The sequence below is a fragment of the Cloeon dipterum genome, chromosome 2 (assembly GCF_949628265.1).
Source record: "Cloeon dipterum chromosome 2, ieCloDipt1.1, whole genome shotgun sequence".
Taxonomy (NCBI): domain Eukaryota; kingdom Metazoa; phylum Arthropoda; class Insecta; order Ephemeroptera; family Baetidae; genus Cloeon; species Cloeon dipterum.
This window is the reverse complement of record NC_088787.1, coordinates 557,480-571,244: the sequence shown is the minus strand read 5'-3', so window position 1 is coordinate 571,244 and position 13,765 is coordinate 557,480. Positions and strand designations below refer to the sequence as shown.

The window sequence follows — 13,765 nt, the reverse complement described above, 5'->3', positions numbered from 1 at the left end:
ATTAGTGTGCTCTTCCGTGAACAATAAAATCGGCGGTGTTATTGGGGCCTGGGACCCAGTGAGCTCATAGCCCACGCGAAGTGCTGTGCAGAGGTTCTAAATTAAAAAAATTAGTGAATTTATTTGGTGGAGTGCGCATATTTGTTTATAAACACAATCACGTTGACAGCTGCTGAAAAAGGTATGCACGGTGCTCACAGTTAGGAATTTATACGATAGTCCCGCATTGTCTAAAATATTTATATGGAAACATGTTTATTATAAATCAAATTTAGATTAAGGTGCAGAGCGAGCTACTTAGGTTTGCTCCACCAAAGTCCAAGACCATTTGTTTTGTTTGCAACTGGGCCAACATGTGTGTTTCGCAGGTTGCATAAAAACAGATTTCTGCACGATAAAAGAGCCCAACAAAAAGTATGAAAGCATTTTAATATAGAATTTATTTGTTTCTCACCACGCTAACAACTTCAAGTGTCATTCAAATGAATTCGCAGACGGACAGAAGAAATAAAAGTCTCGCGTGTCTAAATTAACCCTTGATCCTCACAGAAACAATCTCGCGTTCCCAATAAGATATTAAAAAGCAACGGCGCGCCAAAACCAAAAAAGTGCTAAACCTTAATGTCGATTCTTTTTATAGGCACTTAATTTTCACTCAGTCTCGACCGACCAACAGGTAAAAGATCTCTTCGCCGCTAATCAAGGTTTTTATGTTCATCTGTTCGTGTCTGAAGCCTATTATTTTTAATATATTTATTAAAATACCATTTTTTCAGATCAGTGCTCTTCCTTGAACAACCTTGAGAGCTTATTTAGTCGAGTGTATTTGATTATAAATAATAGCGCAGCCACGTTCTCTATTCTCGGGTGGTTCCTGGAGGCGATTTTAATTTTCTCTGCTCCTCAACATAAAACTGGTTGGGAAGAAGAGATAAATAAATAATCCCCACCTCCTCTCAATGTTTACCAAGAGTTTGGTGTTGTGAAAACGCGCCTCCTTGGTCATTCGGCGATCAGAAGCCGTGCTGTTGCCATGCCTCTTTTCTCTGCTTTAATTTTGCTGCTCGGCGCGTCGTTGGCCTCCGCCACCGACGGCTTCACGACCGTCTACGAGTGGAATAAAATGGACTTCGACTGGCCCTCGGAGGAACACAAGTTGGAAGCTGCGAGAAGAGGTTTCTTTCCCGAACAAATTATTCCTCGATTCATGGCTGTGTTCGGCGAGAGGCTCTTCCTCAGCCTTGTACCTTTCGACGATGCCTCTCTGAGCACCCTGGTCTGGCTGCCAACAAACGCCACATCCACATCTCCAAAAATAAATCCTTTTTTCTCGACCTTTCGAACCGGACAAGCCCCTTTACATTTATTTCCTTCTCTCTCGATCACGCTAAAATGTTGCGACTGTGGGCCAGCAGCGTGTTAGTTTCTCGGCGGCGCTAACTAATTAATTTTGTTTTTTTTAGGTGAGGAGAGAGCAGCGTCAAGATCAACACCTGCGCGCGGAAGGCGCACCTGAAAAGGCACAAAAGCAGCTAACACACGCGCGTTTTCACTCTCGGCCGGCCCTGAATGCCCAACGGGTCTGTGCGTTGACCGCCAAACCGGTTTTTACGGCAATCTCAGCCTCATTATTTAATTTAATACTTTTATTTTGTCAGATTAGAGTGCTCTTCCTGGAACAACCTGTAGTGAATTTATTTATGAGCACAATATCGCGTTAAAAGCTGGTAAAAAAATAGCTCGCACTGTTCAGGTTTTTGGTTTAAAATAAAACTCGCCAATAAATTCCCAAAAAATTTAATATCCAACGAAAATCTCTACCCGAGTCTACAATCGCTTTGCGTGGAAGTCAGTCAGGCGGCAGGTGCACTCCCAGGGTGGGTCGCAGTTTTTACCCTTCCATCCAACCTTGCAACCTTAGGCAGTACCATTCTTGTGACACGAACCGGAGCAATCTAAAAGTATAAAAAACTGATTGAAAAAAATAAAGAGATGTGTTAAAAAAGGGGGTTCTATTAATTGGCAATTTTGACTAATTTTCGAGAACATTTCAGGGTCAGCTATAGATAACACATTGTTTATTTCCAAGTCAAAAGTACTGTTTTTTTACCACCCATGCATAAATAATTGAGTATATTGGTAAATTTCGACGCCTCGAGGGACAGTTGTCCGTAGGAGGAAACTTACCTGGTGATGCCTCGAAGATATACGATTGTGCGCCGACCGCAGCCTTCAAAAGCCTGTATTTTGGCTTTCTATTTTTATCAAATACCGTCATCCAAAGGGTACCGTCTTGGTCCAGAGCAAAATTAAAGGGCCAAATAAACTCTAATCCGGTGACCTGCAACCAAGCAAGACATAAACTTAAAAATTATGAATTACCTATTTTGTGGAAATAGGAAAACTGTTATTTTAATTTGAATCCATACCTGATAAATACGGTTTTCCTGCAATGGCTGGGAGGTGTTCCAAGATTGAACATGGTTTTTCCACAAAAATGCGGCATACATGGTCCCGCGGTTGTCCATCAGCATTTTATACGCGCTAATTTCGGTCCAGTTTCCGATGAATTCCGGATTTTCGGTTCGAGTTCCATTGCGGAGTGCGGCGACGGAAATCGAATAAAGTTCTTTGGAGTGGTATTTGCTGAGGTAGAGCTGTCTCGGTTCCACCTTAGGAGAAAGGGCGATCGAGCTGGACAACATTGCTGGCGTGTTCACAATCCAGGATTCATTCTTCTCCAAACTAAACACAACAATGTGCTTTTTGTCCCAACGCGTGATGTAGGCGAAGGTTTCATTGGGCGTTTCGTCGATCACCAAGTCGTGCATCTTGCCAGTGAAGGAAAATCGATGAATCAGTTCGGTTCCGTTGTTGTCTAGGTTGAAAATCCAGAGTTTGGCACGGCAATTGAAATTGGAGCTGCCATCATCGAGCACCCACAGCCTTCCAACCGAGTCCACTTGCAGCCCTTCCGCCTGGTGGATCTTGTTGCAGTTTTCCTTTCCCTGAAAAATTAAGAATCGAGTTGTTGCCATTTCGTTAATATGATTCAAAAGCTAAAATTGAATTAATTTTTGAAACTTACATAAAGATGAATTTCCCACGATGGGAATGGAGAGAGCTTCGGTGGTGCGGAGGACGCGCTGCTCGTCGGAAAAGACACCAAAGTCGCCGGAATTCCGTCATCCTTATAAAGGTTGAGGAAAATCCTCGATCCGTAGACCGCCATGTATCGAGCCTCAAGATACTCTGGTTTGAAAGAACCGTCTCTGCGTGCCTGCGTCCTGTTCGCCTCGGAGGGCCACTCGTAGTCCCATTCGTCGGGCCATTCGTAGACCTGAGTGAAGTTGATGGCGGTGGCCACGGATGAAAGGCCGAGAAAGAAAATGGCAACGAAGAATGGAGTCATGCCTCCAGACTCTTTTAACTGTCGAAAAAAGGAACGATAATATTTATAGAAATGTTGCCGCGATAGTGAAAAAGTATTTTACTTGATATGATCACTAGTTAAATGCGAAAAATAATTGAATCTATAGCTTGAGTGACGAGATTTGAATAAGAAAAAGGAATTGCTTACCAATATAGTGACGGTCCGCTGTTTTTCGGACTGATCGAATTATTCAAGAGCGCCTTTTTATATCAAAAAATCGAGGCTGATTGTGAGGAGAGGGCAAACGATTTCATCACTAGGGCGACAAGCCAAACTGCGAAAAGATAATGCTCGCGGTTGCCAAGCAGCTACGTGCGGCCTGATTCGATTTTTTTTTGTATTTTATTTATTCATGGGGCTTTTGTTCATCGACTGTCCAATTTAATTTAATATTTTCATGAAAATCGCTGCAATTTTTAAACACTATTATGTAACATGCCATAATAATATTAAGCGTCACACAAGAGGTCAGAAAGGCTACTATTTCACTTTGATCTTGACCTCTCTGCATCTCTAACAGCGATAAACAATATTAAGCAGAAAAACACGAACCTAAAAATAAAGATTTTAAGCGCGCGCGCGCGCGCGCGAGAGAGAGAGAGAGAGAGAGAGAGAGAGAGAGAGAGAGAGAGAGTTTAAAAATCAGCAGGTGCACATGGAAGGTACGTCAATTCAGCTCGCGAAAAGACACAAAAGCAACAAACGCGCTCACTCTCTCGGCCGGCACCCAATGCCCGAAAGGCCTGTTGACCGCCAAACCAGTTTTTTATCGCAATTTGTGCGCGTCACAGAGGCTCATTATTTAAATTAATGCCTTTATTTTTGCGGATTCGTGTGCTCTTCCTGGAACAACCTTGAGGCAGGTCGAGAGAATTTATTTACAAACAAAGCTGGTAAATGAGTTGATTGACTTGGAACTTTGCAATAAAAAAAAATAAAAACTGCTGATGTTCAGGTTATGTTGGTGAAAAGTAAAACTGCAAACACATTTCGACTCCCTTCCCATCTCTCTTTTGCTGCTGTTTAATTAACAATTCATTCAATATCCCGCATTAGTGCTTAGTGAATCGCAAAAGAAGGACAGCCACTGGACACTGCACTGTCAACTTAAACCAAGTTTCCAATTTAAAAGTAAAAAAAAATCAAGTTTTTGCTGTCTCCAATAGTTTTAAAAACTTATCATGTATTATTTAAATTAAATTGACTTTGTGTCCTGGAGAGCGCGAGCGCAGGCAAGCTGACTTCGCGGGCGGAGCCAGAAGAAGGAGGCGGAGCCAGACGGCACAAGTGCGCATGCGTGGCATTTAAGGGGAAGAAGCCAGAGTCACCAAAAGAGTGGAAGGAGTGGAAGCGAACAAGTTACCTTTTCCCCCACTCCTTCAACTTTTGGTGTCTGGCAGCTGCTTCGCTTCTCCTACTCTCACACTCATTAGTCTTTAACTGGCAGTGACGGGAGGAGGACGTGCGCGGTTCCGGTCTGCAACCGCGCTTCATGATTGAGGGGCCAGCGACCACCAGCCGTCGATCGAGGACCACAGCCACATACAGGGTGAGTCCAAATTCTTTTTAAATTCCTTTCTTAGCAGGGTCATGCCCGCCTGTGTTTTTGACGCTTGTGGGTGTGACCCTGCTCTTTCTTTTTTCAATTAATTTTCCCTTTCCTAATTAATTTCCAGCAGGGTCATGCCCGCCTGTGTTTTAGACGCTTGTGGGTGTGACCCTGCTCTTTCTTTTTTCAATTAATTTTCCCTTTCCTAATTAATTTCCAGCAGGGTCATGCCCGCCTGTGTTTTAGACGCTTGTGGGTGTGACCCTGCTCTTTCTTTTTTCAATTAATTTTCCCTTTCCTAATTAATTTCCAGCAGGGTCATGCCCGCCTGTGTTTTAGACGCTTGTGGGTGTGACCCTGCTCTTTCTTTTTTCAATTAATTTTCCCTTTCCTAATTAATTTCCAGCAGGGTCATGCCCGCCTGTGTTTTTGACGCTTGTGGGTGTGACCCTGATCTTTCTTTTTTCAATTAATTTTCCCTTTCCTAATTAATTTCCAGCAGGGTCATGCCCGCCTGTGCTTTTGACGCTTGTGGGTGTGACCCTGCTCTTTCTTTTTTCAATTAATTTTCCCTTTCCTAATTAATTTCCAGCAGGGTCATGCCCGCCTGTGTTTTTGACGCTTGTGGGTGTGACCCTGCTCTTTCTTTTTCAATTAATTTTCCCTTTCCTAATTAGTTTCAAGCAGGGTCATGCCCGCCTGTGTTTTTGACGCTTGTGGGTGTGACCCTGCTCTTTCTTTTTTCAATTAATTTTCCCTTTCCTAATTAATTTCCAGCAGGGTCATGCCCGCCTGTGTTTTAGACGCTTGTGGGTGTGACCCTGCTCTTTCCTTTTCCAATTAATTTTCCCTTTCCTAATTAGTTTCAAGCAGGGTCATGCCCGCCTGTGTTTTTGACGCTTGTGGGTGTGACCCTGCTCTTTACTAATGCCCACACTGCAAGTCAGGGGTAAGAAAATGTCACTGCGCTGCATTGAGAAAATGTCACTTCACCGCATGTCACTATTCATGGGGTTTCCTTGTCAAAGGGGAGTTTTTCGCACCACACAGGAGTGACATGCGGCTTGGTGAGATTTGCTCGCTGCAGCGCAGTGACATTTTCTCACCCCTGACTTGCAGTGCATTGCATCACAGGACCCTCATGTGAGACGTCGAAGTTGAGCGAGATGATGCTCAATTTGGAGCCGGGACTCTGCGTTCGCGACGTCGCGATGATTCAACCTGGTGCCTGCCTCCTCACGCCGCGCCGCGACCCCCTCTGGCTGCAGCTCAACCCCCTCGAGGCCGTCAGTCTGATCATCGGCCAGCAGCGAGTGGCAGGTCGGCAAGACGAAGCTGTTCCTGCGGAGGAGCATTGCAGTCGCTGGTCATCCAGCGCTCGTTGAAACGCTACAAGGCCGTCAAAGGTGAGTCAAAAAGCATTTTAGTGTCTAATTTGTCTAATTCGGGGTTGGCAGAGTTCACGAGTGTGCGGTGGGCGGCGCTGACCATCCAGCATGGCATCCTCTTCCTCAGACAGCGCCGCGTCGCCGTCGTCATCCAGTCGCACCTCCGCGCGGCGTCTTCACCAGAGAGGTGGCCAGTGCTCTCAGCGAAATGCGGCGCGTCGAGCATTTCCTACTGTCAAAATTTTAAATTTTATGTTTGAATAAAAGGATTGTCAAATACGAATCTTTTTTATTTAATAAATCAAGTCAAAATATTACGAGAGGATCTTGTAGTCTTTTTGGTTCCTCCTTCTGGTTTTCATGCTCGGCCTGTCCGCGGCCTTCATCAACTTCACCGCCGTTTTTGAGTGGGAGAACTTTGACTTTTTGTGGCTCTCAGAAGATTTTAGAAAAGAAGCTTTGAAAAAGAAAGGGTATAATCGTATTATCCCAGAGGATCATGTCGTTTACGGGGAATGAGTGTTTATCAGCATTTATAAATCGAGAGATTACCCAATACCATTTACCCTAAACTGGCTGTCGACCACTGCGTCTTCAAGGTCTCCGAAACTGAATCCTTTTCCCACATATTATGTATCTCCAAATAAGGTTCACTCACAAAAAAATGATAGTATTCAAATTATAAATTTATTCATACAAATTTAAAATCTCGAAGAGATTTGTGTCAGTAACTATGGCTTCCTCTAAGCCATTGTAATTTGGCCAGGTGAAGCACTTGGTGCGAATGTTATCGACATTGAGTCTGATATGGTTGACAGTTAACTTCATTTTCCTTAAATCTTGGAGAGTGGCGGACGCATTCTTCATAATTGCCGCGATTTCCTTGAAAACTAGTGTTGATGTAACCAAAGGTATTCCCCAGTCGAGAGATTGTAATGAACCCAGGATCTTCTTTTCGATAATCAAATACTTGATTTGCTGCAGATCATTCAAGCAGCAAGCCTGTATTTTCAGTTCCAACTTTCGAAGATTCGGACACGAGGACAAAAGGGTAGTTAAGCTTCCATCCATCCTGCAGAGATATTTTTAATTAAAAAATAGAAAATTAAATCCATGCAAAAATACTTACATATCTACACGTTCCGTAAAAAATTCTTCGAGATAGTGAAAATTGATCTGATGGGTGACGTTTCTAGTGACCTGTACCGATGTCAAACTGAGAACTTCCAGCTTGGGGCATAGTTGAGAAATGCGGTTCAGATCGATGCTTTGGTATCCATTTCCTCTCAAGGACAGCCATCGTAGGTTCCCTCCATATTTGAGCAAAATAGCATCAGTTGTCTCTTGTGAATACAACATGATGAGAGTTAGACCGTCAAGTGTTGAAGGAAGCTTCGGAGTCTTCTTAAACTCATCCCACGTGCTCTCATCATAAGAAAACTAAAATATGTACGGAGAAATAAATGAATGTAACAAAAAAGAGGATGACGTGTCACATTACCTCCAAGTATCTGATGCTGGAGTAATCTGGGCAGACATTTGATGCGGAAATAATTGCCTCATAATTGAGATATTTCCGCACTCCCGGGATATTATCATCTTCAAGGAAATCTTCCAAAGTGAGACCGATTGGTAAGATATTCTGATAGATGACATCCAGATTGGGCAGCACCTCCCAAATCTTGTAAATTTCCAACCTCGTATAAAAAGGGACATGGAGCAATCTTAGATGGCCAAATGACAATCTGATATCCTCCTCAGACAATGTGGTGCACTCTAAAAAAGTGTCAGGCGCGCTAAGGACCCGCAAATTGGGAAGTTCTCTGCACAAAAGCGCCAAGTCCATTTCACCGTCGATGAGTCCGACAAGCTCTAAGATTCCAAGTTCCTTCAGGGATCTTAGATATCCGAAGCACGTATTTCGGAGTTCGATGCCGTCCATGCAGATTGATATGTGATGTGTGTTGATTTTTAATTGCCGTACGTTTGGGGCAGCAATCGACACCTTCTTCAGAACCTACAGTGATAATCCATTTTGCTTAATGAAATCAATCTCGTACTTTATGCGATTTACCTCGAACAACTCTCTCACGGCATTCGAACTCATCGGGTAATATGACATGAGGAAATCCAAATCAAGCTTTTTGGTCCTGGTGTTGATCAGTGCGAACACCGACTGCACAATGCTGGGGAAATGAATTTTATCAGGTCGCCTGCTCCTCAGCAGCTCCTCCAATAAGTTGTTCCTCATATCTGGTGCTGAAAGAGCAAAGAAAATTATTTGAATTTTTGTAATTTTAATTATTCCAAATTCCTAGTTCATACACAATGTGGATTTGATGAAATTTTGTGTTCCATCTTGCGTGAATGCATCCAAGTTTTTCAGGATGGTGTTCATCGTCCAATCCTTAAACTTATTTAATCCATTCAACCGCCACTTGGATTTCTCTAGAAGAGTAGCGTCTTCCATCCTGCGTTCGACCTGTGTGGAGCGAATTTGTTCAATTTGTAATGAAATGGATTTATATCAAGAGGTTTAATTATTTTAATGTAAAGAATGTGTAACTATGAAATGCCCGACAACTCCAAATGCAGAAAAAAATCTGCGTACAACCATCTTCCTTTCAAAACATATTCTTAAAACCAGCATGCTCGAACAAATTTCGGATATAAAACAAAATCAATCATCTGAGGCCTTTTAGGTGGAAAAATTTGAGTGGACAATGGAATATGAGTGCGCTTTCAAATTTTTGGTTGTGTCAAGCTTTGAATGCTTTTATTTCTGCCTTGGCCTTTACAAAATATTAAATTTATTCGATGATTTTTTTGCTTTTTATCCCTGTCCTCGGTCCGGGAAGGACGCGCACTCTTTACTAAATTCCTTAAATACCTTTGAATCTGTTATTCTCTGCCTCAAATCGAGTATTTTTCTGCTAAAAACTCTTCTTGTCCACTTCCAGATGGTTCTTGGTTTTAGAAGAAACAAAAAGTAAACACAGCCAACTTTATTGGGAAAAAAGACACGCTCTTTGAACCACGTCTTTCAGATATGACTATTCCCGCCATCAATTTCCTGTGAAAATGTAATGGGAAATCTGACGTCACTCGTATTTGAATTAAAAACATGGCTGCTGTGCCAGTTCTCTTGTAAAACCTCTAAGACAGTGCCATCAGCGCCCCTTCATAGAGAGTGTTCACTATGCTGAACTTTCTGAACCTGACTGAGACAGGAAGCCGCTAGCAGATGGCGAGAATTTTGAATTTGAAGGTGGGAAATTAAATATTTATTGACTTGGAACTTAACAATAAAAAAATAAAAACTGCTGATGTTCAGGTTGTTCTGATGAAAAGTAAAACTCGCAAATTATTTCCCTGAAAACATTTAATATCCAACTAAAATCTCTACCCGAGTCTACAATCGTTTTAAAGGTTGGAAGTCAGGCGGGAAGGTGCTTTCCCTGGTTTGGTCGCAGAGGTTCCGTGGACGCAGTTTTCGCCCTTGCATCCAACCTTGCGAAGGCGCTCTCTCGACCTTTGGCAGTATCATTCTTGTGACGTGGACTGGAGCCTTGAAAAAAAGAATGTGGAACGTTTAAAAAGAGGGTGCATGTTGGCAAGCTATTTGTCAATAATTTTTATTCTATGGGAGAGCGAAAAAATACGAATTTTCTTGGTGATGCATCACAAAATGTTATCCGCAATCGAAGTTAAACTATAAAAACTTTTAAATGGCTCTTAAAAAGGTTTTAAACAAAATATATACGCGTCTAACAGAGATTCAATGAGCAGCTAAACACGCCAGAATCATAACCACACACGGCCCAGAGGGATGCCACCTGGACCTGATGGAAATTGTATTTCGCAATGCAAAAATTATAAACTGCATATGTTCAGGGTCTTGGTGAAAAATAAAACACGCAAAGAATTTCCCTCCAACTGCTAATCGAGTCTAATTTTTCGAGGTCTCAAAAACTTTGCATTGAAGTCGGGCGCAGGCAGTTGCACCCCCAGGGTAGGTCGTGGTGTTCGCCCTTCCATCCAACCTTGCAAAGCAACTTTTCTATATTTTTGGGGTACGTGTTTTTTAGCATTCAATATTGTTTATCACTGTTAAAGATAGAGAGAGGTCAAGACCAAAATGTGGCACATTTAGCCTCTTTGACCTCTTGTGACGCAAGATCGACCGGGCAGTAGGGCTGCAAGCGGACTCCGTTGGACGACGGCTTTGGGTGCTCAACGTAGGGAACTTCAATTGCGATAGCAAACTGTGGATTTTCAACTTAAAAATCAATGAAATCGAGCTCATTCATCTGTTTTCCTTCCGTGGCTATATGCACGATTTGGTGATCGACGAAACGGCTAACGGAACCTAGCTTACATCACGCGGTGGAGAGAAGAAAACATTATCGTGTTTAGTTTGGAGAAAAAAGAATCTTGGATTGTGCACACGCCAGGAATGGACGCTTTTTCGATTACCTTGTCTCGTCCTAAAAATGAACCGACGCATCTCTACTTCAGCACATTCCACTCTAAGGAACTGTATGAAATTCCCGTCGCCGCGCGCACTCCGCAACGGAACTCGAACTGCAAATGCGGAACTAATCGGAAAATGGACTGAGAAGCCATTCAGAATGGTGATGGACAACCACGGGATCATTTATATTGCCTTTAATTTGTGGAGTTACATATCCTCTTGGAACACTTCTCAGCCATTTGAGGAGCGGCGTTTTTATCAGGTGGGAAACCATTTTTGAAAAATTAATTTGGGACCTGAATATCTGATTTCGTATATATTTCCGTTTGGTAGTTCATCCTTTTATTGTTAATTGCTCTAATTCAGGTCCACGAGTCGAACTTTTTATGGCCATATACTCTCTCCTTGGACGAAAATGGAACTTTTTGGGCGATGGTGCCTTATGACGAAAGGAAGCCAAGGCTTTTGAAGGCTGAAAAATCGTTCGAAGACTCCCCAGGTAAGTCATAATTTGGAAAAACTTGATTTTATTTAATTATGCATTACGTCTTTTTGCCTGCGTGACGTCAGATTTTGATAAAAAAAAAAAATAATACACATAGTAGTCTATAAATTAAAATTTCGGCCAATGCTTTTGCTAATAATGCTAATCTTATAATAAAAATCCATCTTGAACTAATATGACATTATTTTTGTAGAATGCTTGAATTTTTGTCAGAAGAATGCAACCGCCTAAGGTCGGAAGAGTGCCTTTGCAAGGAGGGATGGAAGGGCGAAAAATGCAACCGAACCTGTGACTGTGTCCAGAGAACCTACGACCAACCCTAGGAGTGCACCTGCCCATCCCGAATTCCATGCAAAGCTCACAATCAGTGACCTCGACAAAAAATAGACTTGATTAGTAGTTGGATATTAAATGTTTTGAAGGGAAATGGATTCCGAGTTTTACTTTTCACCAACAACCTGAACATCAGCAGTTTTTATTTTCTATTGCGAAGTTTCAACTCAATCAACTCATTTAGCAGCTTTGTTTATAAATAAATACTCTCGACCTGCCTCGAGGTTGTTCCAGGAAGAGCACACGAATCCGCAAAATTAAAGGCATTAATTTAGATAAATAATGAGCTCTGTCGCGCAGAGATTGCGTTAAAAACCAATTTGGCGGTCAACGGACCAAAGAGTGCCGGCCGAGAGAGTGAGAGAAAACGCGCGTGTGTGTTGCTTTTGTGTCTTTTCGCGAGCTGAATAAATAACGTATATTTTCCATGCGCACGTGCTGATTTTGAAGTAGTTAAATTTTCTTTGGAGGATTTTTTCACACAGGCGCCTCGTTAAAGGACTTTTTCGGTATTCTTGATTTTTTCAGAACCATATTGTTGTTAGTGAACGCCCGCAACTATTTATTTTTTAACAATTCAGACTGCAGAGGCTGTAAATTTGCTCGGTTTTAATTTTCTAAAAATTCGACGGGACGATGGATTTTAGGCACGATGACTCAAATTAAAGATTTTGACACGCGCTACCATCTGATATACCCTGACGACCTTTTTCAATGTAGCGAACCCTGAGATTGGCCCCAGAATTTTAATTTTTCCAACGGCGTGCATCATTTTGATCGCATCCGCTCTGTATTTGAGGCCGGAAAGTATTTATAAAGGTCTCACACGTCCAAGTTCAAAAGGATTTGAAATCCAACGGTCCAAAATTTAAAAATCGCGACACATTTTTTTGTATTTTTTTATCTGGGTGAGAGAGGACGAGCGTCAAGAAGAGCACGTGCGCACGGAAGGTACGTTCATTCAGCTCGTGAAATGAAATAAAAGCAGCTAACACACGCGCCTTTTCTTTCACTCTCGGCGAGAAAAGTCTATTGACCACCAAACCGGTTTTTTACGGCAATCTCTGCGAGTCCGAAGCCAATTATTTAAATTTATGGGACTGCCTTTATTTTGTGGATTAGTGTGCTCTTCCTGGAACAACCTTGAGGCAGGTCGAGTGTAGATATTTTAATAAACAAAACCGCTTTTTAATATATTAACTGCTAACAGAATTGATTGACCTGACACTTGGCAATAAAAATAGAAAACTGCTGAGATGATGTTCAGGTTTGCTGGTGAAAAGTAAAACTCGCAAATAAATTCCCGAAAAAATTTAATTCCCAGCTAAAATCTCTTGCTGAGTGAGTCTACAATCGCTTTCAAGTTTGGAAGCCAGGCAGAAAGGTGCAGGGTTGCTCGCAGGTGCCGTTGACCCAGCCAGGGAACTCTAGGCGCAGTCTCACGCTCGTGACACGAACTGTAGCATTCTAAAAAAAACGTTACATGTTCAAAACGGTTTTTTTTTTAAATATTATTTAAAATACTAAAAAGTGATCCGTTTACAAGGTTGAATTATTTGATCAGAGATCTCGTTTGCCCAAAAAGATGTTACCAAAAATTTCCAAATTATAGCTTACCTGGCGAGTCCTCGGATGATTTTGCTCCGACTGCAACCTTCAAAAGCTTTGGCTTTTCATCCAAAAAGTTGCGTTTTGGTCCAACGCCGCAAAAATGAACGGCCTAACATAATCCAATCCGGTGACCTAAAACAAAGAAACACACCGAGTTAATTAACAATAAGGAATTGCGCCAAACGAAGATACATATCCTCTTGAAACACATCCCAGCCATTACAGGATCAGCGTTTTTATGAGGCAGGTCACCAATTTAAAATAACATTAGGTTCAATTTCACGATAATCAACCTTAGAATTAATATTGTTATGTCAAACGTGTTTGGATTCTCGTTGGTTTAATTGCAATTTAGTGATCTCGATGCATGTTTTATGAGTGATATATTTTTTGAAAGAATACTCACACTCACAGCGAGCTCCAAAAATTCTCTAATTCGATATCTCGGACAATTATTTTTATTTTCCGCTTT

General features: G+C 42.0%; 1 protein-coding gene and 1 long non-coding RNA gene across 2 annotated transcripts; one reads left to right on the top strand and one right to left on the bottom strand.

The window, feature by feature from the left end:
- Positions 1-1,781: 1,781 nt before the first annotated feature.
- Positions 1,782-3,677, bottom strand: LOC135936047 (protein yellow-like). The gene is made up of 5 exons (XM_065478730.1): positions 3,581-3,677; positions 3,089-3,430; positions 2,430-3,008; positions 2,188-2,341; positions 1,782-1,955 (listed from the first exon to the last, which is right to left on the bottom strand). The coding sequence occupies exons 2-5, from the start codon at positions 3,410-3,412 to the stop codon at positions 1,918-1,920; spliced, it is 1,095 nt and encodes a 364-aa protein (XP_065334802.1). The 5' UTR covers positions 3,413-3,430; positions 3,581-3,677; the 3' UTR covers positions 1,782-1,917.
- Positions 3,678-4,880: 1,203 nt separating this feature from the next.
- Positions 4,881-6,978, top strand: LOC135937745 (uncharacterized). Its single transcript, XR_010574545.1, has 3 exons — positions 4,881-4,982; positions 6,102-6,388; positions 6,440-6,978. It is a non-coding gene; the product is annotated as an uncharacterized LOC135937745 (long non-coding RNA).
- Positions 6,979-13,765: the final 6,787 nt, after the last annotated feature.